The 24,812-nt window shown below is 44.5% G+C and overlaps 2 protein-coding genes across 11 annotated transcripts in view; both read right to left on the bottom strand.

Annotated features, from left to right (window-relative positions):
* Positions 1 to 251: 251 nt before the first annotated feature.
* On the bottom strand, positions 252 to 3,561 carry TAL2 (TAL bHLH transcription factor 2). Its single transcript, XM_059657543.1, has one exon. The coding sequence runs from the start codon at positions 3,354 to 3,356 to the stop codon at positions 3,039 to 3,041; it is 318 nt and encodes a 105-aa protein (XP_059513526.1). The 5' UTR covers positions 3,357 to 3,561; the 3' UTR covers positions 252 to 3,038.
* Positions 3,562 to 18,053: 14,492 nt separating this feature from the next.
* The window catches only part of FKTN (fukutin), a 41,966-nt gene continuing 35,207 nt past the window's right edge, over positions 18,054 to 24,812 (bottom strand). For 7 of the 10 annotated variants that reach the window (XM_059657540.1, XM_059657538.1, XM_059657539.1 and 4 more), the window contains one exon: positions 18,054 to 22,522. In XM_059657540.1, coding sequence (XP_059513523.1) covers positions 22,309 to 22,522 — 214 coding nt within the window. In that variant the 3' untranslated portion in view covers positions 18,054 to 22,308. The remainder of the gene's footprint in view (positions 22,523 to 24,812) is intronic. The other 3 variants (XR_009447688.1, XM_059657537.1, XR_009447687.1) reach the window with 2 other exon arrangements.

Raw genomic sequence — 24,812 nt, 5'->3', positions numbered from 1 at the left:
AGGGGAAGGGTACAATGGGGTCAGGCTGCCGAGGTCCTGGTTTGCTGGGGAACAGCATTTTTTTCTTGACGAAAGACAGTGGGGGTGGGGGGTGGTTCAAAGCCAGAGGACTGGCTGTGAGGGTGGAGTGAATGGGCGGATGAGCTTAGTTAATTATAAAATTCTTTTTAAAAAGAAAAAAAAGAGAACGCTTTCTTTTCTTAATTTATTTTCAATAAATTAATAGTTAAAAAGTAAATTAGAATCAATGGTAAAAATATCACAAAACAACAGATAAAATCTTTGGCTGATACTTCTAATCACATTCTACAAAGCACAACAATTCCATTTCAATAAAAAGGCATAGAAGAAGCTACAGAGCACTATTAAATAAGAGGAGAGGCGCCTAATCATAAGGTGCTGGTCCGTTTTCAATCCTAAAATACTTAGTGACCAAACAAGGCTGTAGCAAGGCTGGGCGCTGGATCAGGAGACTGGCACGCACGGGGTTTCCACTAACTGTCCATGTGACCTTTGCAAAGTCACTTTGAAATGCTCTGGACCTGTTTTCTCCTCTGTCACATGAGGGGTAAGATTAGCCAACGTAATGACCTATATAAATAAATGGACTTGTTTATACCTAGTTTCCAGAAGTGTCTGGAGCAGACCAAACACTTGTTTTCAAGTAACAGAGTAGCATGGATGATATAATCTGTCTAAACTCTTCTGTTGGGTTCAAATGATCCATAAAAAGATGTACCACCAGTGAACTACAATACGTTCGAACCATAAATTCTTACTATTGCAATCACCAAGCCCTAAGTATTGGACACCAAGGAAGACTATGGAGTGATCTTTGAATTAGCATCCAGTCTTACAGCTACCTTGCCAAGGTTTAGGTCTGACAGTCATTTTAATGTGATACAACTTGATATACCAAAATCCAAGCTTGCAAAAGAAATCATCTAAGAGGTGAATTACATAAAGTCATATTTTAAATGTGTATTCATTCTATCAAGGGGATTTCCTGCAGGGTTTCATTAAACAATGATCCTCCTCATATAGTTTAATGATCATTCAATCTCCCCAAAGCTTTTTAGGAGCAAAGGCCTTCTGCACACGCAGACGTGGCCCCAATAGCAAAAAGGTGCACTCACTCTGAGAAGAGCATTAAATCCCATATTCAGGCCTCCCTGCAGTCCTCGGCAACATGATAAAATGAAGCTAATATTAAAATACTGTCTAAAGTGTGACTCTGATTTAATGCCAGATGAGAATAAGTAATATTGCTCAATTGACAACTATCAGCAAACCATTGGTAGTTTGGGGACACACTTAAGTCCCCCCAAGCTTGTGAGAAATGCCCATTTGTGTCTCCTCCTATTCTGGGTCCAAGGGGAAGTTCACTGAGTGCAGTTTAAAGAAAGGACCCAGAAGGAAATGCATTGCTTCTGACAAACACAACGTGCTACGGGTGTGAATGCTGCATGGAGTTTAATGACATAACGGCCTTGCTCATTTGGGGAATGAGATTTTGAGGGGGCCTCATCCAATTTTCTTCTGATTACCAAACCAAAGGGGCTCATTTCAACCTTTCATAAGTCAAATATCTTCCTTCCAGAGTGGCAGGAAATTTTAACTCCTCTGTTGTGTATACACTGGAAAGCCGTAATTGCAAATCCATCAATTTCCTACTGGTGGTTCAGAAGGTTTTAAAACCAGTGTACCATCAAGAACTTTGGGGAAATAAAATGTCCCAGAGACAATCAAATGGCATCATTTGTATTCTGGGCTCAGTTATGGGGTTCATCTCTGAATCCAAGCACCATCAGGTTGGCAAGTGGTGATGAGTTATGCCAAATCCACACTGTTCCATTGGCCTGTGGGTACCACCCCTCCCAACATAAGACTGAGCTAATGCTCCATAGCTGGGAAGACAAATTCCAAATTCATTAATTCATTAGAGTCTGGTATTACAGTCCTATTGTCTGCTTTAATCTTTTGTTTAAACTAAGCTCTCTGTTAAATGAGTCGTTAAATGGTAATGTTTGGATTTTCATAATTATATTTGAATTTTACGGGTCTTAAATCAGCAGGAACTCAGGCTGAATTAGAAGTATTAATACCTGACATGTGAAACTCAGGGGTTAGAGAACCTATTTCAGCTGTTTTTCATAAGAAAACTAGGAACTCTAATTCATAAATGATCAAGTCCTTGCCTCTCACAAATATAGCCCACCATTTGGCTTTGGAGATAACATATATGGGAATGGCTCCTGGCAGTAACACCTCCCACTTCTGTAGCGATAAAGGATGCAGAGCTCTCCCATAGGTGTCTGTTGCATTCCTGTAATCCTCCCACGTCAGGAGGGTCTTTTCTCTACAGATTTTCCCACAAGCCTCCAGGATTGTTTTCCTGCAAGAGCCAACCTGAAGACTTGTTTTGTTCCCCCTTGATCAAACATGCTACATTTTTCAAAAGAAACTTTAAAGTATGTTCTGAGGGCCCTAGCTGGTTTGGCTCAGTGGATAGAGCATTGGCCTGTGGACTGAAGGGTCCCAGGTTTGATTCCGGTCAAGGTCACATGCCTGGGTTGCAGGCTTGATCCCCAGTAGGGGGCGTGCAGGAGGCAGCCAGTCAGTGATTCTCTCTCATCATTGATGTTTCTATCTCTCCCTCTCTCTTCTTCTCTAAAATCAATAAAAATATATATATTTTTTAAAATGTTCGGAGGGAAGCATTTTTTACTCATCTGAAATGTGCATTTCGACTCATCTTGCTTATAACTGAAAACATATTGAGTAATTGTTTTTTTCTTCAGACGACATCTCACGTAGATGTTGGACATATGAAACAGACAGAAACAGGCCGCATTCCAAAGCCACATTCCTCATGGCCTCCAGTCGGCTCCTGGCAGCTGTCCCTGAGCCACCTCCTGTGACGTTTAAATTCCTGCCTCACAAATTATTCATCAAGGTGACTCTGTAACATGCCAGAGGCTGTCGATGGCCAGTGACTTCTGAACAAGTGTCTCCCTGGGTGATGAGTCAGCGCCGCACTAAGGGACGTCGTGGCTGGGGCCAGGTGAAGGAGCCTGGTAGTCACTGAGCAGAGTCCTGTCGGGCAGGGGGGGTCCTTGGGGGAAGAGTCCCAGAACGTTGCCCGGGGCTGCCACTCCTGTTTGCTGCAGGCTTTGCTCCCCCAAGACCTTGACCAAGAAGTTGATATACCTCATTGCCAGGCGAAGCGTTTCGTTCTTGCTCAGCTTCTTGTCGGGAGGGTGCGTGGGGATGAGCTTCCTCAGCCTGGCGAAGGCGCTGTTCACATTCTGCTGCCTCCACCGCTCCCTGGTGTTGGTGAAGATCTTCCCCGTCATGTCTGAGGTCCTGGCCAGGGAAAGAGAAAGGGCCCCGAGGGCCAGCACCTTGTAAGAGGCCTGGTGGGTAGCACGCGTTCTGCCAAAAACGTGAGATGTTTGATCTTCCTGACCCAGATTTTAGGAAATTCATTTCCTCATTTTTAGGTTTTTTTGAATCCTTTTGAGAAGGGAAGAACACATGGCAGAGGAAAGGACAAGATAAGAACAACACCCTTTGGCCTTTTTCTCCCTGGCTGTTTTAAGGGTTATTTTATCCCAATAACCCCATTGCTTCTTCTATAATGTACTCTTCCTAACTTTTTGGAGTCAGGTACAACATAGAACTGAATAGTACATGCATAGGATTGAATAATAAAGTATATATTTAGTCAATAGGAAGTTAAATATGGATTTTTTTTTTTAAAAAAAGCTGTGGTCCTATGTTTCATGAATAATACAATATTTGGGATGATGAAAATAGAATGCATCTCTGCTCTTAGCTGGCAGCCCTCCCCTGGAGGATTGGACCCCACAGCATAAGAACTAAAATATCCAGAGTGGACCACATTTAGAGGAGGGTGAACAGGGTGCTGAAGAGTCTGGAAAGCCTGTTGTATACAGAACAGAAGTGGGGGTATTTAGGCCAGGAGCATATGGGGGTGATGATTTGGCATGGATGCTGTAGAAGGTATGCAGGCCTCCCCAAGGCTCCATTTCTGTGACCTCTCCAACCCAGGGGGAGTGATTATCCTCACATATGGCCAAAAATTACTGTGCCATTTATAACTCTTAGAAACATGACCCCTTTTTTCATGTGATTTGGATTGACATGCATCAGTGGGAACGTTCTGATGCATCAGCAAACTAGCCAAAGCTCAGACCTCGACAGTTGGGTGCTCTTGGCTCACTGCCATCGGCTGGCCATTCCTGTTCCCACAGAGAGTAACAAATATTCCAACTCCACTCCTCTACACCTGCCTTTCTCTGTGCCTTGAATTCCCTCCTCACTCTCCTTGCCTATTTCTACACATTCTTTAAAGAGCAGCTCAAATCCTCCCTTTCTATGAAGCCATCCATTCCATCCCAGTGCCCCCCCATACTCTCTCCTCACTGAAGTCCTTCAGCCGTGGTGGTAAGCAAAGGCTCTTAGGAGAATGAAATATTTGTAAACCACTGATCACAGTGCCTGACACACAGTAATTACTATAAAAGTGTTGATGACCACATACAACAAAATAATAAATATATTTATCAGCAAAATGACTTGTGGGCTATTGAATTATTCTTGAGGGTGATGTCTTGTTCTTCTATAACCAAGCCTGCTGTCCAATCCTTAACCGGCTGTACGCCATAAGCGTCTATAGTTGCAACTGACGGACCTTTTTTTTTTTTTTTTTTTAATAAGGAAGGTCCCTTTTATTGACCTTTTAAAATTAAATTCAAAATACAGAACGAGGACCTGCAGCTGGAGGCTGTCACTAACTGCAGTCAATGCAAATACAACCCACGGTCTTCCTCCATGTGAGAGCCACGCCGTGTACATCCCCGCGAACTCGGTGTGCGGTCAACGGTGGGAGCCAACGCTCTATTCTCTGAATCGGAACACCGATGCCTTGCAAAACTATGCTTAATAAGGAAGCAGTGTATTCACATATCAGATACCTGCCATCGTAGAGGAAGGCACAGCAGGACAAAACAGAAGGGGAGCGCCACTCTTCCCCTCACGGGGCCGTGTTCTGGTCACAGCACCAAACACTAACCAGCCCTGGGGCGCTCCCTGTCAGTTCATGGGCCTCAGTTCCTCCGCTACCAGGTAGGTTAACGGTACCATTCTCTCTGCCCAGGGTTGTTGTAGGGAATAAATGAAATACCGCATATGAAGGCAACCTGTGAGCTACACAGAAAGGAAAAATGAGAGCAAACAGAGCACTTGCCTTGCGCCAGGCACTGTTTCTGTGTTCTAACTCATGCTACGCTCACAGGTAAACAGCGCTGGTTGCGGGAAGAGTGCTGTAGACATTGCTGGGGTGGCCTAGGGAGGGAGACATGTTCCAGAAGTTATCCCACTATACAGTACGCTTCATAGGCACCACATGAGGACGATCCCAGCTCATTGGGACAAGCACTCTGATACCACCAAGCCCTGACTCTGTAGGAGTCAGACAGCGGTGGAGGCATCCGTGTGATGGTTAAAAGCACAGGCTCCAGAGCCAGACCCTGGCTTGGCTCCTGCCTCTACGCCTCCTAGCTGTGTGACCTTGAGCAATCGCTTAACCTCTCTGTGCTTCAAATGCCTCAGAAGTGAAGGGCAACTGTGAGGCCACATAAAATGATACCTTAGGGCAATGTCTGGCACACAGTAAGTGCTCAATAAATGTTAAACGATTAAAATGATCCCTACCAATAAAACAGAGAAAAGAAAATGTTCGTTGTAATTTATTTTTTCCTAATGAAACAGCTACAATAGCTTTATTTATATATTTGTTTATTTCACTGTATAAGAGTGTATAAATATATGTGTGTGTGCGTGAGCGTGTGTAGATACAGAGCTAAATACCTGGAAGGATTCAGGCCAAATCGTCATCAGGACTTCCTCAGGGGGAGGAGAGTGGGATGGGGGGAGATAGAAAAAGGAGACTTGTGGGTTTTATTCTGTATACTTTGGTATTTTACACTTTTTATAATAAAGTATTCATATATTATTTGCCTCACAATAGAAAAAAACTAAGAAAGTTTATGGGTTTTAATGTAGAAAGACCTGGCTTTGAATCTCAGCTCCCAATTCCCTAGTTATTTGACTCTGAGAAAATCCGTTAAGTTCTTTAAGCCTCAGTTTTCTTTCCTGGAAAACGGAAATAAAGCCATCCTCAGTTTGTTGTGAGAACTAAGTGAGATCCTCTATGAAGCACATAAGGATATCAGCGAGACACCATGTGCCTAGTACACAGGCACTTAATATTAACACGAGGGCTCTTCTCCCTACACAGATGAGAAGTGTCATTCCTCCAGAGCCTGGCGTTTGTCAATCATCTGTACGCCCCCGGGATATGTCCCAGCCAGGTTCTGGTTGCCGTTCCTGCTCTGTCGGGGTTGGAGAGTCCAGTGCTCGGCCGGGAACCTGGTGGTGAATGAAACCCTGGCAGCGCATGGCAGGCTTCAGGCTCTCTCCACCAGCCACGTAGGTCCATGTCCTCGCTCTGCAGAGACACTCCCATGTGGACCCATGGTCCAGTCACAATCCTATGCCCTCCAAGCTTTGGCATCAGCAGTCACCGACACTATGTGCCAGATACTGTGCTGGCAGCTGGACACAGAGGAGCCAGCCACTGCCTGAGTGACATGGAGAGGGAGGCGCAGGGGACTGCTGAAGCAGAGAAACAGTACTGAACCAGGCACTCGGGGGGCTTCCAGGCAGCCCATGTATCCTTCCAACTAAAGGGGTGGACCAGCCGACCCCCACTTTCTGTTCTGAAATACCACGACACCCACGTACTGCCAATGATCTAACTAAGCCACTTCTAAACACCCTGGCCGTTGGTTCCACTCATAAAAATATGAGTGTTGTCAGAACTGTGCCCACCTGTACCTAAAACTGAAAGCTTGAACCTAAATCAGGAGGATTTTAAGATAGAAAGAAACCCGTCATGTTTTCTCCTGGCAAGGCTGGCTGCTTAGCCAGGACTATGGGAACAAAGTTATTTTCAAGCTTCTCTTGTCAAAAGAGGGTTTAGCTCATTCACTAAGTCAACTCAGGCCCGTGGGGGTTCTTTTCAAAGTGGGCAAGAAAAAAGATTAGGCAGGATAAGCTAACTGGTGTTCTCGCCTAAGAGGGCTCCATTCTATTGTGCCAGAAGCAGACAGAGGGAGACAAGCTTCTGAAACGAGGCTTGCCATCCCAGGAGGTGCCGCATAATTACTTGTGGATTTATCCTCAAGTGTGTCCCCCTCCTTCTCCATAGGGGGAAATACAAATCAACGATTTAACAAGCTGGAAAAACTCAAAGCGGAGGTCACTGGAAAACTACAAAAGCCCTGATTTGGGTGGTAAACACACAATGCAATATACAGATAATGTATCACAGAACTGTACACATGAAACCAATGCCACCCACCCCAATACATTTAATTTAAAATTTTTAAATTTTATTTAGTCTTTTTCTAGTTGTGAGGACTGACTGCTGCTAATCTTGATTTCAGAATAAGCTAAAAGCTTAAAAAAAATATGCCAGAGGCCACAGGATCAAACTGGGGTGGGGAATTTTGTCCCAGGTCACACAGGGAGTCAGTGGCAGAGGCTGTGTCCCAAGCCTGGGTGTTTATGCATTTGTGTCACCACTGACTCCTGCTGGGTCCAGGTGCATAACCTTTTTTTGTGCCATGGAAACTTCTGGCAGTCTGAGGGAGCCGTCTCAGAATAATAATTTTCAATACATAAAGTAAAAAGCCTTCTTTGGTTCTCTTCTCAGAATAATGATTTTAAGCGCGTCACTTAAAATACATCGACCCATCAAATAACCAATTATCCTTAATAGTTAAAATAATTTTACATTTATATGTAATAACGCATGTGCTTTGCTTTATAACACATTAGATTTATTAGCATAATTTATGCATAGTGATATGTAAATTATGTTTTTCAAAAGATGTGCAACCTCTGTAACATGAAAGTATCTATGATTACTGCTAATACCACTGCAGTTTACTGCCCCCATGCATCAGCAAAGGAGAGGTTACATTTAGACGAAAGGTTAGTGGAAAGAAAGATGTAACTTTTTCCCAACTAAATATATAGAACCCCGAATTCTATCTACACACCCCTGAATGGACCCCGCCAGGAATGCCTGGGCAGGAGGAAGGTCATAGAAAACAAACCTGTGTTTAGATTGTAACCACTGATGGTAGCAGGTCACCAGAGAAAAGAGTGACTACAATTGTGCCCCCAGAGAAGGTGACTAATGTCCAAAATAGGAACTGCTTCTTTTCATGCTGGTGGTTCCGGGACACACAGCCCAGGTCACACAGCCCAGGTCAAGCAGAAAATATGCGACAAGGCACCCGGCCAACACGCCCACGGTGGCCTGTCCAGACATTCAGACACTTACGGCTCTTCTTCCCTGAGACTTTACACTTCTCCTCCTGGCCCTTGGTCCTGTATCTGCCTCTTTTTTTTATCTTTCTCCTGACAGTAAGTGAAAGAGACAAAGGGTGGTCCATAGAGTTGCTTTTGTGGGAGATGCCCAACCTCCAACACCAGGCACAGACATGTATAATAGCGCATGTGCTTTGCTTTATAACACATTAGAATTTATTAGCATAATTTATGCATAGACATAAATAATATAATTTAAAATTTTGCCTTTGGAGATGTTTGTAGAAGTAATATATGCTCATTTAAGGAAAATGATCAAGCAGTACACAAGTTCATAAAGCAAAATAAATAAATTAAATTAAATAAATGGCAGTCTCCCTATCTACCTACCTCTCTAATCTCATTCCACAGCAGTAGCCAGTTTGGTGTGCACATATACACTGTTTATAACCTTTACACGTAATATAAAAACCAGAATACATATGATTATGCAGGTTACTACTCCCATTAGACAACTCCGCATGTTGATGTTCTAAATAAGTTCATTTACTGTGAATGCCAGCCTCAGGTGGGCACCGGGAGAGCCACCTGTTCCAAGGTGCGCTCAACACCCGTCACTCAATGCGCGCCCGCCCAACCTGCTGTCCTTGCCCGCTGCACTTCCCAGCCTCCCTCCTTTTCTATTTATAACCTTTGCTCCCCCAGCCTGCAGCCCTGCCTCGCGAGTCAGTGGTTCCGGCGTCCAGGAAAGCCTGTCCCGTTAAAGTTCCGCACCTGCCAGGTGTCCGGGAGCCGCTCGCCTCTGCACATGAGCTACCTGGGTGCTCTGGGGTGTCTGTCCCCGGCATCGCGTATCCAAGCAAAGCCGCCCCGCCTGCACGCTCCCGGAGCTGCGCCACTGCCCGGCCCTGCCCAGAGCCCCAGGTCTTCTCAGCCAGTTGACTTGGTGGCTGCTACCCAGTCGCCTCCACACTCCTGCCCTCCTGGCGAGTGCGGCTGGGACTGGCCTCCGGGGCTGCGGAGACCCGCTGGCCCACGAGCCCCCCTACCCCCGCGCCCATCTCCCGCGCGCACCCCTGCACCCGGAGTTCACTCACCTCCTCGCCAAGAGCCAGGAGCCCGCGCCGTCGCTGGCCGTGCGCGCCCTCGCCCGGACGCCCGCCCGCCGCCGCCTTTATAGGACACCGTCCTTTGTTAGCGAGGCCCACGGGCCCCTTGCCTCCCCCGCCCCACTCCCCGTGCCCCCCGCTTCCCGGGACCAGCCCTCCCTGTGCCCTGGAAAGGGGGTAGAGGCGGAAGGAGAACCCCGCTTTGTGAAAGCTCAGGGCAGGTGGGGTCCTGCCCCTCACCTGGGCCAGCAGCTGGAGGCCCTGCGTGCAGCTTACCCACCCTCTCCGACTCCCACAGCCGCGGGAATGCGTGCCCCGTGGTTAATGCATCAGATGTGAACTATTTAAGTTCCAGCGCGTCTCCAGCTGCGCTCCGAGGACCACTCGCTCCGGAATCAAGGGGTTGGGGGAGGCAGATCTTAACAACCACAATCCAGACTCACCAGACCAGGTGTTCTGGGGATGGGAGCTGTAATTCGAGTTTTTTACTAAGCGCCGAAAGAGAGTAAGGAGCACAACGAAGGTAGTCACTGCACTGGACGGATTCCCAGGTATATTTGTCAGCTTTCAGGGTCCCGGAACAGGACCTGGCTATCACTGTGGCCTTTCTGCCTCTGCACTTGCTTCTTTACGTCTACCGTCCAGCGTCACCCAGAATGATGCTGTGAAAACTCAAGTCCGATTCCATCACTTCTCTGCTCAAACCCTTGGGTGTCTCTACATTTCGTTGAGACTTAAACTCAGGTCTTCACAGTGGCTCTGAAGACAGCCTCTACCTGACCTCTCTGCTCCTTCTCTCCTGTGTTTACTCAGCTCTAGCCACTCTGGCCTCTGTTGTTTGAGGAACACACCACATACCCCCCTGCCTCAGGGCCTTTGCACTGTTTTCTTTGCCTACAACATTCTCCCCCATGTTATCCACATAGCTTCCTCCTTCACTTCCCTTCATTCACCCAACAAATTACTATGGAGTGCCTCCCATGGGCCAGTGCGAATACAGCTTCAAACAAAACAGACACGTTCCTGCGCTCAAGGAGTTGTCCTTCCTCAGGTCTTTGCTCCAATGCCACCTTCTCAGGGAAGGTTTCCTCTCTGACAGCAATATCTGAAATTGCACCTTCACACCCACAAGTACTCTTCATCCTCCTGCCCTGCTATATTCTTCTCCTTGTCACTCATTTTCATTTAGTAATATTATACATCGTTGTCTTGCTGTCTCCTGCCCAGCCCTAGTGAAAAGACATTCATCAAATGTTGGTTGGTTAATGAAATGGATTAGTAATGAATTTCTAGCCACCACCATCTCTGAATGACCCAGCATAGGATTTGACACAATAAATGCACAAATACACCACAGTGTAGTAGATAAGAACACAGGACTCTGAAGTTGCATACCCGGGTTGAAACCCCTGGTCTACCCACTTGTGTGATCCCAGGCGAATTATGCAACTTCTCCCTGCCTCTGTTTCCTCATCTCTAGAATGGGGACAATGATAGGCGTGTAAGCATTACATGAGGAAAACAAGCAGGCAGTAAATTTAGCACTGCAGGGGTGTCGATGGCAAAAGATAAACAGCTGGACGATCAGAAATGGCTTGTGGGAGGGGTGGCATTTAAGCTAGGCCTTTCGGCAGGGCTGCCTCTGGGCAGCCTGACATTTGTGGGACTCAGGACAAGGGTACAAATGCAGATTCCTGACCCATCCTCAGCCCCATTTTCCCCTCCCCTCCAGTTCTGTAAAAGGCCCTGTGTGTGTGATGCGGGCTCCCAGCTCACACGGATCTCAGGAGGAGCCCTGTGCAGGCTCTCAAACAAAATCAGGGCCATTTGAGCAGAAACTCAGAGGTCCCGAAGGCACAGAGCGTGGTCTAGAGAAGGTGGGAAATGGGCACAGAACCCAAGGCTGGGTGGGAAGGCTAACCAGGAAGTACACGTGTAGGAGTGGGGGGGAGGGCAGTCCATGTGGAGGCAACCGTGTGCCTCGAACACGGGAGTCGTATGTGTAGGTTTACACTGGCTACAGAGCTCTTTCTGGTGGCAAAGAATGGATTGGAGGGGAGGTTGGAGAGAATTAACCGGTCACTTTGTCCATCGGCACAAAAGGCCCTTTATAACCTACCATGTGCAGTAAACACCGCCGAGCCGTCCTCTCTGCCTCTGCCCTCTCTGTGCTGTGGAGGGCACTGCTGCCTCGCGGTGCCCATGCTTTCCCACCTGCCTACTGTATCATAGCTCTGCCAGGGCTCTAGGTAGAATTTGCACCAAGGACCCATATTACCTTTCATGTTAGCCAAACACCTGTGAGGTAATATAGGTTCTTAATGGCATAGTCTACAGCTGTAAAAAAAAAAAAATGGATTGTGGCAACTGAGTAGCAAGATCAGATGTGAACTGAAACAATAAGCTATGAAATAAGATCTGTGTACAGCTGGATAAGGACTGAGAGAGAGGATGAGAGCTACAGAGAAAGGAGCACAATTATGTTGGCACCTTGGAACCACAGCTGACATTTGTTTTGCTCACTGTCTTTCGTATGATCGCTGGTTTCACAGTTTTTAACATGGGGAATGATTCTGATGCACCATTCCGCTAGCAGTGACTCTTCAGAGTGACGGGTCCTCTCCATCCTGTCTCCCAGAGTGGAGAGCTCAGGGGCTGGGTCCTGTAAGGGATGGGGTTGAAGTAGGAATTTACATAATCCGATTATTGGGGATTAGGTCCGGGCAGCTAAATGCCTCAGTGTGCTTGAGCTAAAACCCTTACTATTCATGGCTCTCACTGCCCCCTGGAGAGACTGCACCTGCAGGCTCCTGGGGAGGGAAGGGCAGATCCTAGGAGGGCTTGGGCATTGTCAGGATCTGGCTTTCCTGGCTTAATTGATCTGTCTGGAGGAGCCTGTGAACACTGGACCTCTAGTCCTGTGTGCACGGCTTGTCAGCTTCAGGGAGGACCAAACCTGAGGCTTTCAGAGGGGATTCTGTCAGCCCAGAAGGTTGTGGGCCATGGTCGTTTGGCGGGAGGTCATCCAGTCTTAAAACTCCCTTCCTCCCGCCTCATTCTTAGCCCCTTTACATTCTCCAGTTCTGCCTGTCCAGGCCCCAGTGCTTCTTTCTACCCACCCACCTATCCATTCCTTCTCTGCACTGATTGTGTCTGCATCCATCAATTTATTAATCACACGAACTAGCTGGTTTATTTTTTTAAAATATATTCTTAGTTATTTCAGAGAGGAAGGGAGAGGGAGAGAGAGATAAAAACATCAACGATGAGAGAGAATCACTGATTGGCTGCCTTCTGCACACCCCACACTGGGCATATGTTCTGACCAGGAATTGAACAGTGACACCCCCCCCCCCCCCCCCCCCCAGTTCCCAGGTCGATGCTCAACCACTGAGCCATGCTGGCTGGGCAATTAGCTCGTTAATAGAATTTACTAGTAAATCCTTTTAGGTAGGTTTTGTTCCTTGAAGTGTCCTATCTCTTAAGGCAATTTTGCTACTTTGATATTTTCAGAACCATTAATAAAGTGTTACATACAGTAATTTGATGATTTAAATAAAGTCTCTGCATTTTTGTTACTGCATTTCTCATTCTTCATGTTCTGTGTTCAAGACTTCTCTATTCTTGATTAGCTCTGCAGAAGCTGGTACATTTTATTGTTCTTTTAAGAACTACCCTTGTGATTCATCATTTTTATGATTTTTCTAAGGCATTAATTTCTATTAATATGCTCTTTCTCACTTGTTTATGTTTATTTTGTTCTCCACCTCCCATTCTTAGATTCAGTGTTTATTTTACTAATCTGCATTCTTTCTTGTTCAGTAGGAAAAGCATTTTGGACTATGAATTTTCTTCTGATATACCTTCCACGTCAGTCTGTGTTTCCATTTGCAGTTATCTTTGCCATTCGCTTCTAACATTTATTGTTTATTTTAAATTTTCTTTTAGAAAGTGGTGTTTGTTTGTTTTTTACACTTGCTTATTGTTGTATTTTTTGGTAACCATTTGCTAATTGTACTGCACTGTAGTCAAAAATATGCCTCGAATATTTTTTTGCTTTAGGAAATTTATTGAGATTTTCTTTTTGGTAAAACATGATCAACTTTCATGAATATTCCATAGGTAATAGAAAAAGAGGTATATCCTCTGTTTTGAAAATAAAATGCTTTTTATACACATCCATTAAATCAATCCTCTATATTTTTAGGAGCCAATTTGATTGGGAATAGTAAGTACTCATTGATTTGCTGTGTATTCAGTGGAATTAAGTATTGAGAAATACCAAGTGGGAGGTGGTTTAGTGCAGTACCTAAGAAACGGCCTTTCTTTGGCTTGGCTGTGGAGTCAGACTGACCAGTGTTTGAATCGCTGCTCTAAGCTAACACCAGCTGTCATCCTGGGCCAGTTGCCTCTCCCAGTCTCAGTTTTCTCAGCTGTAAACTGGAAATAATACCAACTTCATGGGTAAATGTGCACATTGAGTTAATGTATGTAAAGTTAGTTATTTGGAACAAATGCTTAAAAATCTTATTAACAGGCATCTAACAAACATGTAGTTGCTCAATAAATAGTTTTACTTTTTTATTATCAGAAAAACTATTCAAAAGCTAGATAGGGAACTGAATACCTGCCTCTAATTAGCTCCAAAGGGTACTTTCATTTGCCCAACCCAGCATCTTGACTCCCACCTCTCTCCCTCCAGTTGCTTCGGGCCCTGTGGTGCTAAGAGGCATCTATTTCTTCCCACTATGTGACGCAAACAGAGCCCAGGACTGGATGAGGGAGATGTCAAAGAGGGGAAAGAAAAGCTTCTCTTGATTACCTTTTAAGGCTCTTTTTTACAATTAATTTCTGCTCTCCAGCCCCCTAGACCCAGGACCCCTTGGTAACACCCACACACCCACATGCACACACATTTCCCCATCAAGACACCTGGTGCTGAGGCCAGGCGAGCATTTCTGTCCAGAGCAAATGCTGACTATTGCAGCAGAAAGCGGGGCACATAACTGATCCAAGTGAGTGAGTTTTTCTTCCCATAGTTACCAATTGGAGGGTCGGACAGCCCCGGGTGTGCCCAGCTGCTGAGGCTCTCGGGCCCAGGCTGGCTTGGCCTTGACTCTGCAGATCTGGAGCTGTGAGCGCTTCTATTTCCAGCCAATAAATCTAAAGGCAGTTGGAAAGAAAGGGGGATGGGACCAGAACCAGGTACTAGAGAAAAGAAAGGGGTGGGGTGCAACTCCCCTTTTCCTCTTTATTCTCTGGTCTTTGTATAGGACATCACTCATCAATGGGTCCTGAGATGAGGATTTAGATGCTCTGTGGGCAGCAGATAAGAGAGCAGCCTCCTTGCAGAAAGTAAATTCATTGAATGCGCCCCATAAAGTCAATAACTGTCAGGCTTATCAGCTGTCCTCATACCGCTTTCAGCCCCCTGGGGACCAGACTTGAAATAAAGGCCACAGCACCAGGGTCTGGAGACTGGAGGTGCAGGACTGGGCTTGGGGGGGGGGGGGTGATACTCCCCCCCCTGGCTGAATTCCAGGCAGGTGGGGGAAATCTGCCAGGCCTGAGCTGCCCAGAGCCTTCAGCTTTCCACACTGACAAATCCCAAACCAAACACACACAGCCCCAGGGGATGAGGGCCAGTCTCCCTTACCCTTCCAAGCCAGCAGATGTTTTCCGGAGGCTTCACTGGGGCTTCTTAGAAAAACTAGAGGATGTTGCCTCAAGTCTAACCAATAAAAAACCTAAGGAGGAAACCCTGATTCCCCACCACTTCTCACCTGGCTTTTCACAGCACTTAGACTTCTGCACTGGCCAAGAGCAATGCATCTTTTCCAGCTGGTGGGGATTCAGTTTCTCTGAAAATTGTCTGAAATAAATAGGCTACCAGCTGGGGTTTCAGACCCAATTCTGAGACTCACACTGTAGCTGCAGCCGACTGCACTGACAAGATACAACCTCCCACCTGCCACCCCGATGATCCCGGCAGGCGTTACAGGCTGGCCCGGGTCCCACCAGCCAGGGCCCCTGCTTGAGCTCTGACATGGGGAAGAGTGGAAAGCAGATGGACTTGGCCAGGCCTGATTAGTAGTCCGGAATTACCAGGAGAGGGTAGCAGGCAGGCTGGGGACAAGGAGGCACTTGTCAGCATGAATTGTGCTCCTAGAACAACTACAACAGCTCCTCTTTGCCCTTTGGAGATGAGAGTCTGCAGAGGTGAACAGTCAACAGGGAAAGGAGGACGGATTCAGACCCAGAATTTATCATCTCCACTGAGCCCATCTCCTTCCCTGGCTCCTGCTTTCCCAGCTCCCACAGTGGAGCCTGTCTGGGTTTCTAACTGAAGCAGCAGGTGCAGAAATGGCACCAGCCTCCTCCCCACATCTCTCACACTGCCTGCCTCGGGGTGCCAGACCTAACACTGACCACTGTGTCTCCACCCTCACCCCTTTCCAGAAATTGCCTTCATGCCTTTCCCAGAGCCTAGGACAGTGGTGGCGAACCTATGACACGCGAACTCATTTTTTTGGTTGATTTTTCTTTGTTAAATGGCATTTATTTATTTATTTATTTAAAAATATATTTTACTGATTTTTTACAGAGAGGAAGGAGAAGGATAGAGAGTTAGAAACATCGATGGGAGAGAAACATCGATCAGCTGCCTCCTGCACACTCCCTACTGGGGATGTGCCCGCAACCAAGGTACATGCCCTTGACCGGAATCAAACCTGGGACCTTTCAGTCCGCAGGCCGACGCTCTATCCACTGAGCCAAACCGGTTAGGGCTGTTAAATGGCATTTAAATATATAAAATAAATATCAAAAATATGTCTTTGTTTTACTATGGGTGCAAATATCAAAAAATTTCTATATGTGACATGGCACCAGAGTTAAGTTAGGGTTTTCCAAAACGCTGACACGCCGAGCTCAAAAGGTTCACCATCACTGGCCTAGGATCTCACCACCAACTCTCCTGTACCAGTTCACCTCGTAAACTTGGTCTTGGGCCTCAGATGCCTGTTCCAACTCCCCAGAACGCTTGGGAGACCTACCTTGGTCCAGCATACTTCCTCCCTATGGCTGGCAGCCTGGCTCTTGAGCTCGACTTTCCAGATCAGCCCCAGGGATGGGGAACGTCCCACCAGGCCTGTGGGCCATATAAGGCCCGAGACATTATTTGGTCTGGCCCTGCCAAGGCATTAGGGGTGGTTAATTAAATGTTTGACCAAATATAGCAGGCTAATTTTTAAGTTGATAATTTTGTATGGCCCACGAATGATGTTATAAATATCCAAATGGCCTTTGGCAGAAAAAAAGGTTTCTCACCCCTGTTCCAGACCAACACCAAGTACCAATCAGTCTCAAATACTTCTTGTCCCTCAACTCCCTGTGTCTGTGCCCGACACTGGCTGGGAATGCCTAGGAGTGACCTTACCTGAGCCACCTAGGGTCTAACCCCCACCTGGCTAAGCCTCTGTCCTGTCCCTGCAATTTTAGGGATCCGAGATCAGTCTCAGTGAATCTAAATTCTCCCAAATTCCTGTGTTTTCTTCCGGGAGTGTTATGGTTTTAAGGTCTCACATTTAAGTTTTTATTCCACTTTTAGTTAATTTTGGTAAGTGGTAGAAGGCAAGGTTTTAGTTTCATTTTTCTGTACGCAAATATTAGATTTCCCAAGCTCCATTTATTGAAGAGACTGCTATTTCTCTATTAAGTATTCTCGGCTCCTTTGACAAATATTAGTTGACCATATACGGATGGGTTTGTTTTCGGGCTCTCAATTCTGTTCCATTGGTCTATGTGTCTTTTTTTTACGCCAGCACCACACTGGTTTGATTAATGTAGCTTTGTTATATACAGGAAATGTGATGCCTCCCACTTTGTCCTTTCTCAGGACTGATTTTGCGCATTTGATAAATGGCATTGAACATCTTTTTAATGTGCTTGTCATCTGTATATCCTCTCCAGTGAAATGTCCTTTCTTGTCTTTTGCTCTTTTTTTAATTTCATTTTTAAGATTTGTGTTACCTCTAAACTGCCAATGCCTACTAAAAATATTGCTGAGATTTTTATAGGAATTGCATTAAAACCTATAGAAGTGACATTAAACCTATTTTGAGTTTCCCAGTCCGTGAACATGGTATGTATCTCTATGTATTTAGGTCTTCTTTGATTTCTTTATCATTTTCATATACAGACATTGTGTATGTTTTACCAGATTGCTTATGTTAGTATCTGTTATTTATTTATTTTTTTAAAAAATATATTTTATTGGTTCTTTACAGAGAAGAAGGGAGAGGGATAGAGAGTAAGAAACATTGATGAGAAACATCGACCAGCGGCCTTCTGCACACCCCCCACTGGGGATGTGCCCGCAACCAAGGTACATGCCCTTGGCCGGAATCGAACCTGGGACCTTCCAGTCCGCAGGCCGATGCTCTATCCACTGAGCCAAACCGGTTAGGGCGAGTATCTGTTATTTCTACTGTAAATTTCAAAAATAAACACAAAATATTTCAAGAGATTAGAAAAATTTTATTCATCATCACAAACTGGATTGTATATTATAAATTCTGATCAAAGGAGTAATAGTAAAGGTATTTTCAGTAGTACCACAAATTATTTGTACCTGAAGTAAACTGGTAAGCATACACTAAAATTTACTCATGTTTAAAACATCACTTTGTTTAGAAAATTCACATACATATTTTTCTGATTATGAAGAAGGGACAAAGAGCTACATATGACTTTTATTTAATGGGCACAAGAAATATTCCCCACACTCTGAGTCATAAGAAGGCTACAAAATCTTGTAATTTTTTTTAATATGGTACATGAGACAGCATAACTGTTTTATAGAATAAAATACAGTACTTCTCCTAATGCTCCCTTTTAACCTCCTTGTGGGAGCTGCTCACAGTATATAGCTGCTTGGCTGGCTAATGTGTTCTCACATAATCTCTGCACTGAGTTGGAGTGGGAGATGGCAAGAGGGGCATTCTAGGCTACAAGTTCTGAGAATATAGAAGCAGAGGTTTCTGATTAGGAAAATTTATGCTTGCCTACTTTAGCAATGGTTCCTATACAAAAGCTATCACCACTGAACTGGTCTGTTTGACTTATGCACTGTAGTGAGAATTGCTCTCTGATGGGGAGCAGCTTAAAATAGCATCACATACCCTGTTGATTCTTGTCTAGTTGAGACAGAAGCACAAACTTGGGGAAAGAAGGTGGACATGAGTACTTTCAATGATCTTTTATTAATACTGATGTAATCATTTATTCATCAGGATAGACAACTAAATGAAACTAAGTATTCTAAATTCTTTCCCTCTCCAAATCATGACTTCTATCTGATTTTGGCTGGGCAGAGATTTACTAACAAGGAGGTGAGGGGTTACCTCTAGGAAAAGGTGAAATACTGAGAAAACAACAACAACCACACACAAAAAAGTCCAGGGTAGAGCAGGCACCAAATCTAGGGAGGTACAGAGAGTGAATTGCTTGAAACTAAAGAACTAGGTAGCATATGAGATAGTATAAGAGACCCTAGGAGAAAACAGCTTGACCAATAAAATAAAAATACAAGTTTGTTTTAGAAAAGGAGGCAACTTGGTAAAGTCTCTGAATTCACAAACCATACATACAATTTGTTCTTTAATTCCTTGATGAAAAACTTTTCCTAAAGCAAATTGAGTCATGCAACCTTCTGAGTAAGAATTGTGTCCTGACCCAGTTTCTTTTACTCCTTTCGAAATAATTAGAAAAGGACTTGGAAGTAGAAAATGAAAAATTTCTTGAGAACTTACTTAATCCTAGGCCTGAAGCTAAGCATTTTATATTTCATTTATTCCTTACTAAAAACCCTTAGAAATACATATCATTCCCCTAATTCACTCATGTGAAAATTAAAGCTGAGAGGTCCTCTACCCTAAATCTCATGTGATGAAGCAGGGATCCAAACTCAGGCCTAAATGAAAACCTGTTGTCTTTTTATGCCAACATACTGCCTTCCCTTGGTGAGATGTCAGAGGTGACTTAGCCCAGGCCTTAATGATAGAGGAAAAGGAAAAAGAAATAGCTGCGGGAAATTTCTTCAGAGAAAGGCATTTGGTGGGTCAGAAACTAGAGTTTTTCTATGCTTTAAAGCCGTTTCAAAGGAGATTATGTGTTAGAAGGTGGGAATGTGGCACTTTCTCTGAGTAGGTTTTGAGAGGAAATTTCCCCTGGGGTTTATAACATTGAGGATAAAAGACCTGTTCATTTCCCAGAAGGTGAAAATAGGGGGAGGAAAGGAACATTTGCAGCCTTAAGCTTGTGATATTGGGTGGTTTCAGGCCAGTGTGGGAATTCATTCCAAGTGTGTTTCCCAAATACTATTCTGGTCCCCAATCTATAAGCCTCTGCTTTTCTGTAACACCTGCTGTCCACACCTCGCTGTGCTGCCATTTGTAGCCCTGTAAGACTAGAAACAGTGGTTTGGGGTCACAAAGCATAAAAGGAATGAGCACAGTCTGGTTTCAACTAGTTGCATCCATAAGAGAATAGCAATAAAGAGGACGGGGAGAGGCTTCAGATACTGGCACTTAGCAGACTGGTGCTGATGCTTCCTGGGAAGTAGAGGGTGGCAACCGGACACCTCTTGAGCTCCAGAGAGTAGGTACTCCTGGATGTGAAAAGCATCATGACCTGAGGCTGATGTGCCCAATGAACAATTTCATTTCACCTTTTGAAGCTAAGACATTTTTCAATAAAGGTATCAAGTCAACCTAAGAATTTTGAACAAGAAACAGTCCTTCTTGACCTCTTTGTCACCTTGGGCGCTCTATCTAATCAGGAAGATAGTAAATGGGGAATGGGAGAAAATACCCTGAATTGAATCCAGCTGGGGATGAGTTCTCTGTCAAGCATCTCGAGCCAGGTTAGACACACTGTGCTGTGAGCAATGACACAGGCACGGGCCGAAGTCATGGCACTCGGGTTTGAGCCTCAGTTGTTTCTTGCTCAAATCACTCATTTCTGGATTTACAATTTAGCTATAAAATAACGGGGTTCGAATGAATGAGGCATGAGGCCCCCTCTGCTTTGAAGATTCAAGAGCAAGGTGGTTTTCACTTGAATGTTGACTTGTTTGGGTCACATTTCAGGTTTACAGCCTGGCCTGCAGTCTGAGGAAAGGCGTCGCTCCCTTTAGCTTCCCTAACATTTAGCTTCCCTTCCTGGACCAAAAGGAAGATAGGTAAAGGTGTTTATTGTGCCTACACATCCCTTTACTTCTCACTTAGAATATATAATTAAAGTGACTCAGGAAGAGATGGGGAAGGCAGAGCCATCCCAGCCCACGCAGGAAAACGAGGATTTCAGAGTGAGAGGTATTTGATCAGGTAGGGAAGTCTGAGTTCTTACCCCACTGATATTCAACAGACAGAACCACTAAACCTGATATAAACTTTGTGAACACTATGATCTGGAGTGGGGAGCAGTTACCAGGTTTTCCACTTATCCTCATTTTGGAGACCTGGTGTAGTTTTGGAAGAGAGAGAGGTAGGCTTACACACCATTTAATCCATTTATAGGCCATACGTGAAAACTATGGAGCTATAATTAATGAACAAATACACTGAAGAGAACATTTAAAACACCAGAGGTATTTCTATGAATATTTTAGTGTTAAAATTGGGAGTACAAGGACTGTACATCAGAAAATACTAAATGTCCATGATTAGCTCATATTTTTACCTAACAGATGGTTTAGAATGAAGGAAGGAAAGTAAGTTTTGTGAAAAGACAACCCTTTCAACATCGTGTCCGCTAGCATGGTCCCACTTGCACGCTTTGTCAACAAGTGCTATGGGAAGAGAAGTCAGTGAATATTCTCACGATGGCTAGAAATGCAAGCATTACACACACATAAGCTTTCTCTTCACTTCAAATTTGAAAATGGAAAGTGTATGGAAATGCAGGCATCTTTGACAAGGCTAGAAATGCGCTCTCCTCTCATTGGATGCTGCCCTGTGCTTTAAATCAATTCGACAGCAGGATGCTTATCAAATGAATCTGCTGGCATCTTGTCTTGATGCCACCTGAAATCTGATCACTTGAATATTAACTCAGAAACCACAACCTTAAAAACAGCACTCACATATAAGCTTAAATGTTGAGAGCAGGAATGGGTCACTCTTTTTAGCTCCGTCCTTAACCTCATGTGGCAAGCCCATCTTCCAGGCCAAACATTACCTAACATTTGAAAGCACTCAGAGCTCTTCAAAGAGTGAGGGTGTTTCACTCAAAGGAAAACTGGGGTGCTTACCAAAGGGAGGCGGGAAAAGGCAGGCATCTGTCTCACTCATCTCTACTCTCCCCGGGAACCTAGCACTGTACCTGGCATGTGAAGACTCCTCAATAAACTCTAAATGAGAGAATTAAATGGCTTAGGACAGTGGTTGGCAAACTGCGGCTCTTTGGCCCCTTGAGTGTGGCTCTTCCACAAAATACCGACTTCTGCGCATGGGCCACGAAGTTACAATCGCGCTGTACATGCGTGCCCGCACGTGGTATTTTATGGAAGAGCCACACTCAAGGGACCAAAGAGCTGCACGTGGCTCGCAAGCTGCAGTTTGCCAACCACTGGCTTAGGAGTTAGAACTTTGAGTTTTCAAACTTGTTTTTCTTTGGCTCCCACTTCTGTTTGACAAATAGGTATATATCTTTTTAAACAGTTATCCGCCTGTTTTTCAGGAGAGGAGTTCTACCATTTCAACCCACTGTCTCAGTATAACTGGATAACCTCATCCCACTCGGAAATTGGCCAGACGCCGTTGGGCTGCACATTGGGGGGGGAGCGCTTCCAGTCCCACGTCTTCACGGGAATCTGCCAGGTCTTCCCATAGTTGGCTTCAATGTATTCGATGGTTTCACAGGGCACATGGACCTTCATGTCTACAAACTCAGTCCAGCACAGTGTAAACCTGGGAAACAGGTATCTGTGGCAAAACAGAGGCAAGGGGGAGAGGGCTTAGGCCTCAACACTGGACATCTTGGCTGAGGAACCCAGCTGTTAGGAACTGTTGGCTGAAGGACAGTCCTCTCCCACTAAATACCTTCGGGGATAGATGTTTTTGACTGTCCAGCATCTCTTTCCTCTTCTAATGTTAACAGCATCCTAATTTCCCTCCCCTAACCCCAGTCCCAGGACCTCAGGAGGGCTGACCCTACCCCTGAGCTCCACAGACAGGTAAAAAAGGCCCAGGCCTAACCAGTAAACTGCAGCCCTCTATTCTCCGTTAGTGTTTTCTGGAAAATGTTTCCTCTCTTCACAACCTGGGAAGACCTTTCAGCAATGAGACTTGAAGTCACAATAGCACATCACAGAAATCTGAAATATCACAGGATTAAAGAAAAAAAAAAGGAGCAGGGGAAAAAGCCAGATGTCAAAGTATAATCATGGTGGAAATGAGATCTAACTGGGACGTTCTCCAGGGAAAGGTCAGTTCTCACGTATTCTGCTTTTGAATATCATGTTTATCACCAGAAGAACTAAAGCCATGCATGAGAACGAGAGGCTGAACAAGTTCTAAAGAAAGCAACAAGTTCCTTCCACCCAAGCCATGGGTGCTGGCAGTTTAGACAGTCCCAGCTGGCTTCTGAGAAAGCACGGCCACAGCGAATCTCATAGCTGAGGAGGAAGGAAGACAGCCTGGCCCCACCATCTGCTGGTCCTACATATACTCAGCACACTCGTTTTCACAGAGTTGCTTATTTTGTCATCAGACACATCCATCCATCACTAGCCTCCACCCTCCCCAATCTGAAGCTGGTCAGCAGAATGTCCACCTGTCCCATCCTATCAAGTTGACACACTGAAGTTGAAATGAGGCATAAATCATGGTCTACCTAGTAAGATAGGCCAAGAAACTTCTCTCTTAAATATTAGCCCCTACAGTCTCACCGAAACGGTGACAGAAAGAAAAACCATAGGTCCAGGATAGACAGGGTGAATAAGAATACCACAAATTTTACAAAGGTAACATTTTGAACAATAAAAGATTTATGAACAAAACCAAAACATTTTAAATGTATAAACAATGTTAAAAGAATTCAAAGACAATTTAACTCAAACATTACTTTTGTTCTAAATAGAGAGATATCCCTAAACTTTTTGTGGTTTTCTTTTCACTAAGTAATTTTCAACCTATTCAGCAAAAAGAAAAATTCCAATTTCCTAGGCAAAGAGAAAAGCTAAACAAACCATAAAATATAAAACTGACTGTAAAATGGGACTGTGGGGAGGAAGGGGGGCGGGGGTGAGTGACATAGAACACCTGCCATGTTCTCTGTCCAGGTTACCAGTAAACAATGACTAACACACCACACGTCTGTAACGTTGCCTTAGCTTTTAAAGCTAAGAAGTTCAGCTAAGTAGTTTGTACTTTACAGCTCTGATAGGATCCCAAATGTGAATAGACTTAAATTCAGACAAAGCAACCCTAAATAGAATATAAATTCAAGGGATCTTCACACACACACACACACACACACACACACACACACACACACACACACACACAAACTCCTTCCATTCATTTTCTATCTCATATCATTTTTATTTTATTTTTTTTATAAAACAGTAGAGCTTGTTGGAGTAGACCATTTTCCCTCTCACAGACATCCTTAAAATCTGTAAAACTACTTAATGGTTGGATAAAGTAATTCGTCAGTTTAATTGTACAACCTATACACATAACTGTTAAAGAAAACACATTTTACTATTACTAGTTAGCAAGGCTGAGCTAGAGATACTAATTACAATAGAATCTGACCTTTTTAAACATAAGTTCACATTAAACTCTGAAGCTGGAACAGCAGAGCCATTTTATTAACCACGTTTCTAAAATGGAAACCATCCCCACACGCCACGATAATTTGAACTTAATTAAAAAATCAATTTCCAACGAATATTATAAAAATAAATATATTACTCATAATTCGGGTGTTCTTGAATATTTTCAGCTGAAAATTCTCATGAAAAATAATTTTAAAGTTGGTCAGGGCTGCCACTTAGGGAAAACATTTTTTTTTAATAGACACGCATGGCATGTGGGGAAGTTCCGCCGCTGGTGTCTACAGACGCTTATGGCGTACAATGGGTTAAACAAGAATTTCCTGTGAAACAACACAGATGGTTTATTCTCTTCACCAATTTTGTCTCTTCTTTTAACTCATAACTTCTTTTCCTTGTGTTATTCCATTGCCTTAAATCCTCTAGCTTAATAG

This window comes from Myotis daubentonii, chromosome 11 (genome assembly GCF_963259705.1).
Source record: "Myotis daubentonii chromosome 11, mMyoDau2.1, whole genome shotgun sequence".
Lineage (NCBI taxonomy): Eukaryota > Metazoa > Chordata > Mammalia > Chiroptera > Vespertilionidae > Myotis > Myotis daubentonii.
Note: the sequence above shows the minus strand (reverse complement) of the source record. Positions and strands in the feature narration are given on the sequence as shown.